This window comes from Acanthisitta chloris, unplaced genomic scaffold (assembly GCF_000695815.1).
Source record: "Acanthisitta chloris isolate BGI_N310 unplaced genomic scaffold, ASM69581v1 scaffold29869, whole genome shotgun sequence".
Lineage (NCBI taxonomy): Eukaryota > Metazoa > Chordata > Aves > Passeriformes > Acanthisittidae > Acanthisitta > Acanthisitta chloris.
Window position 1 is genome coordinate 8956 of NW_008692416.1, and position 3877 is coordinate 12832.

Sequence of the window (3877 nt, forward strand, 5' to 3'; positions counted from 1 at the left end):
GGGCAGCAGCTCCCGGCACAATCGGATTAGAGCAGACAAAGCACCCTGAGCAATCTGCCAGCACAGCACGTAGCTTTTCTCTGTTATTAATTTTTTTTTCCTTTGCTGGTGTCGACAAAATCCCCAGACAGAAAAAGCCAAAGAAATAGAGGAGGCAAGGGGAAAAAAAAAAGGAAGGAATAAAATACCTGTGGGGATTGGAGAGGCCAGTTCATCCCAGGCATCTTCCTGGTCCAGGCTGGGGATGGGGTTGCCCCACACAGGGGGAATTTTGCATGAGGGAGCATGTGGGGCCTCGTGTTGGTGGTGGGCACTGCAGGGGCACAGGGCTGTGGCAGTTTGGCATCCATGGGGGGAGCAAGGATGCTGCAGGGATGCTGCCCCATGCCATGGGCACAGTGTGAGGGGCAAAGGAGGAGAGGGATGCCCTCTCCCCTCCTGAGCTCCTTTCCCCTCTGCAGGGTTCAGAAGCTCCTGGCACACCTGAGATGTTGAGGAAGGCTCTCCCGGGCAGTGCTCCCACCACTGAGGCTGTTCTTTCCTCTGCTGCACAGACTGACCCTCTGGACACTGCTCCCACCTCCAAATCCTCTGCTTCCTCACCACCCCACGACTCCTTCACACACAGCCCTGGGCCCAGCTTGGCCATCCTGCTCGGGCAGTGTCCTGCCAAGGTGCCCACCACCACCGACACCGGCGGTGAGTGTCTGGGCATGGTCAGGATGCTCTGACCCCATGGGGTTGGGCTGCAGGGAGGCAGGACATTCCCCCATCAGCAGAGCTCCCCAAAATCAGACCTGTCCACCATGGCCATCATGTGCTGCCATCACCCAAGTGTTGATGCTTTCCTGGTGGGGAGCACCTGGGGCTCGAGCCAGGTGGTGCAGCTGTAGGAGGGTCTCCCTTCCAGAGGCAGAGGGGGTGTGGGGCTGGGGGAGGCTGCAGAGAAGAGCCTACTGGTCCCACTGGTGCAGAGCTGTGTCTGTGGGAGCCCATTTTGGCCTTTGTCACTTATATATGGAGGACACATCGAGCAGGGACTTTGCACAGAGCCAGGGCATGCAGGGAAAGGCATGAGCCCAACCTTCACGGCCTCTCCTCTGCTCCTCCTCATGTGCCCTTTGCTTTGTGCAGGTGGTGTTTGAGTCTCACCCTCACCTGAGGGCTACCACCATCTCATCTTCACTGTCCACCACCCCCGGAGGAAAACTGTAAGTGATTGCAGTGCTGGGGCTGCAGGGAGGGTGGGCAGGGAGAGGCTGAGCCAGAAGCAGGGAGAGACTCCTTCCCCAGGGCTCAGGGCAGGGCTGGGTAGGAGTTGCTCTCCCCTTCTGCGTCCAACCCTGACATTTTGTTCTTGGCAGCTGGTGCTGACAAGGAGCTGGGGAATTACATCCCTCATTAGCCAGAGCACAACGGGCACCTTCCATCTGGCTCCAGTGTGGCTAACAGAGAGGTCAACTCCTGCATTGAGCCTCACACACGAGTTGTTCATTCCTCTCTTCCACTCCATTCCAGCGGAGTGGTGGGGATGGAGAGCAGCAACGTGGAGATCCTGCACGTCACCAAACCCGACAAGTACCAGCTGCACCTCCACGAGAGCTGTGTCCTCTCTCTCAAATTCACCTCCTGTGGTAAGTGAGCACTGTTTCTTCTGCCTGGGCTGTGTACAGCTCCAGGTGGATCCTTTTGGTTTCCTCCCCCATGGTCAGCTCCCCTGAATTGAGTCACAGACATTGACCCACTTTGTCTTCTGCCCCAGGGAAGTGTTTTGTGAGCACGGGGAAGGTGAACCTGCTGCATGCCTGGTGGACACCCCATGGAACCAGCATCTTCCAGGTGTGGGGGAAGCACAGGGGGACAGTGGTGGCTCCAGCCACCAGCCCTGCCCTCCCGTCCTGCTTCTCACACCCTCAGTCTGAGTCCTCATCAGTCCTGACCTGTGACATCTCTGTCAATGACAAGTTCATTGTTAAGGGCTCTGGTGACAGTGTAGGAGGTGGTGTCCTGAAGGCCTGTCTGGCACCATCCCTTGCCCATCAGGGAAGGGGCCACACCTTGCCCAAAGACACAGGGGCTCCCAAAGGCCTCCAGTGCTACACCAGCCCTCCCACAGCCCTGTTCTCCCTCTTCCTCCTCTGCTCCCAGACACCAAACCACGTCCCCAGCCCTGCTCCCCTGCCTGTTTCTGCCTGAAGTTGTAGGTGAGGGCTCAGCATCCCCCCCAGGTTGGGCAGGGGCTGGGCTGGGCATCCTGGAATCTCTCTCTCCCCCTTGGGCTGGCAGCACGGGGAGCTGGACAAGGCCTGACAGTGTGTGTCTCCTGAGTTACTGCTCCTGATTTAATGCCACCCATTTTCTGCTGCGGAAACTACTGTAAATTATCAGTAAAGAAACGTATTTAACTGTGTTTTCAGTCCCTTAATGATAAGCTCATGGGTAGAGACCTTCCCCAGCCAGCACTGCCAACCGTGCCCAGGGCGCAGCCTGGGGGTTTTGCTTTTGGCCAGCAGTGTGGGCAAGGACATTCCCAGCGTGGTGGAGCTGCTCCTATCTGGATTGTCCATATGCCCCAGCAGTCCCAGCTCAGCTGTGCTGCAGCTGCAGCTTTGGCTCTGGGCTGATGTGGTGAGCTGTGGCCCGAGGCTGGTCTTGGGGCAGGAGCTGTGCCACCGCAGGTGTCACCCTGCTGCCCTGCCAGCGCCCCAGGGCTCTGGGGAACAGCTCTGCTGCCCCAGGCAGAGCTGGCAGGAGGCCAGACCGAGAGCAGCACTGACTGCTCACATCTCATTTCCTTTGAAAACCACTTCCTCCAGCGCCCACACCCCACAGAGACCAAGGCTGCTCCGGCGGTGACACCACAGCCAGTGCTGTGCTCCAGTCCCTTCCTGCACAGCCAGGCACACTGGTCCCCACTGCTCCCCATGGGGCACAGACCTGCCCTGTACACCAAGTTGTGCTGGGCAAAGGGAACGAGGCTCCTGCCCCTGCAGTCTCACCCATCCTACCACCACAGAGCACTGGGCTGCTGCCCAGGACGAGGCAGAGCTGCCTTTTTTGGTTTGTTTTTATTATTAAATACACCCTGGGAGGCACAGAGTGACCAGAGCCCAAGTGCCCCAAGGCCCAGAGCCTTAACAAAACAAAAAAACCCACAACAAAAAGTTAAAAATTAAAAAAACACCCAAACAAAACCCCTAACGATGCCAGACCTCCCACCCCTCCAACTCCTGCAGTCCGGGTTTAGAAATAAACTGACAAAGAACAAACCAAGGAGAAAGTCCCCAGAAAAATCCACTGTGAGCAGCAGCTGCCACCTTCCCAGCCCTGCATGACACCTGGCCACGGTGCCAGGGCACCTCCACCCTCTCCACTCTGCTCTGGCTGGGATGCTGTGGCCTGGGCTGTGTGTTCTTTGGGAAGTCAGCAGTTGGCAGGTAGAGTCCACCCCTCCATCCACCTGGACACCTGCCTGTCCCGCAGTTGGCACCTCTCGTGCTCAGTAAATGACCTCATAAACTGTAGCTTTCTTGTCCCCTGAGCCAGTCACGATGAACTGGTCATCCGTGGAGACATCACAGCTGAGGACGGAGGAGGTTTCTTTCGACTGCAGAGAACAGGGCAGGGGTGAGCACAAGCAGCAGCCCCAAAGCAAAGTTTTACCCCCACTCCCTGGCACTCGGGGCAGGGGTGAGTTTTTTTCTGGGGCTGACACACTTTTACAGTGGGTGGTACTGCGCAGCTCTGGGCAGCCTCACCCAGAGGATCCCCAACCCCACATTCCCCACACCTGGAAGATGCTGGCGCCGTAGGGTGTCCGCCAGGGGGTCAGCAGGTTGGCCTTTCCCGTGCTCACGAACCACTTCCCAGTAGAGGG

The 3877-nt window shown here is 57.9% G+C and overlaps 2 protein-coding genes across 2 annotated transcripts in view; one reads left to right on the plus strand and one right to left on the minus strand.

Annotated features, from left to right (window-relative positions):
- LOC103809802 (transducin-like enhancer protein 2) overlaps positions 1-2310 on the plus strand; it is a 10777-nt gene extending 8467 nt beyond the window's left edge. The window contains 6 exon segments of the mRNA XM_009082671.1: positions 555-716; positions 1135-1211; positions 1519-1634; positions 1763-1839; positions 1918-1992; positions 2287-2310. Of these exon segments, the coding sequence (XP_009080919.1) occupies positions 555-716; positions 1135-1211; positions 1519-1634; positions 1763-1839; positions 1918-1992; positions 2287-2310 (531 nt within the window).
- Positions 2311-3499: 1189 nt separating this feature from the next.
- LOC103809803 (protein groucho-1-like) overlaps positions 3500-3877 on the minus strand; it is a gene marked incomplete at its 5' end in the record, with an annotated part of 845 nt that continues 467 nt past the window's right edge. The window contains 2 exons of the mRNA XM_009082672.1: positions 3500-3607; positions 3791-3869. Of these exons, the coding sequence (XP_009080920.1) occupies positions 3500-3607; positions 3791-3869 (187 nt within the window). The remainder of the gene's footprint in view (positions 3608-3790; positions 3870-3877) is intronic.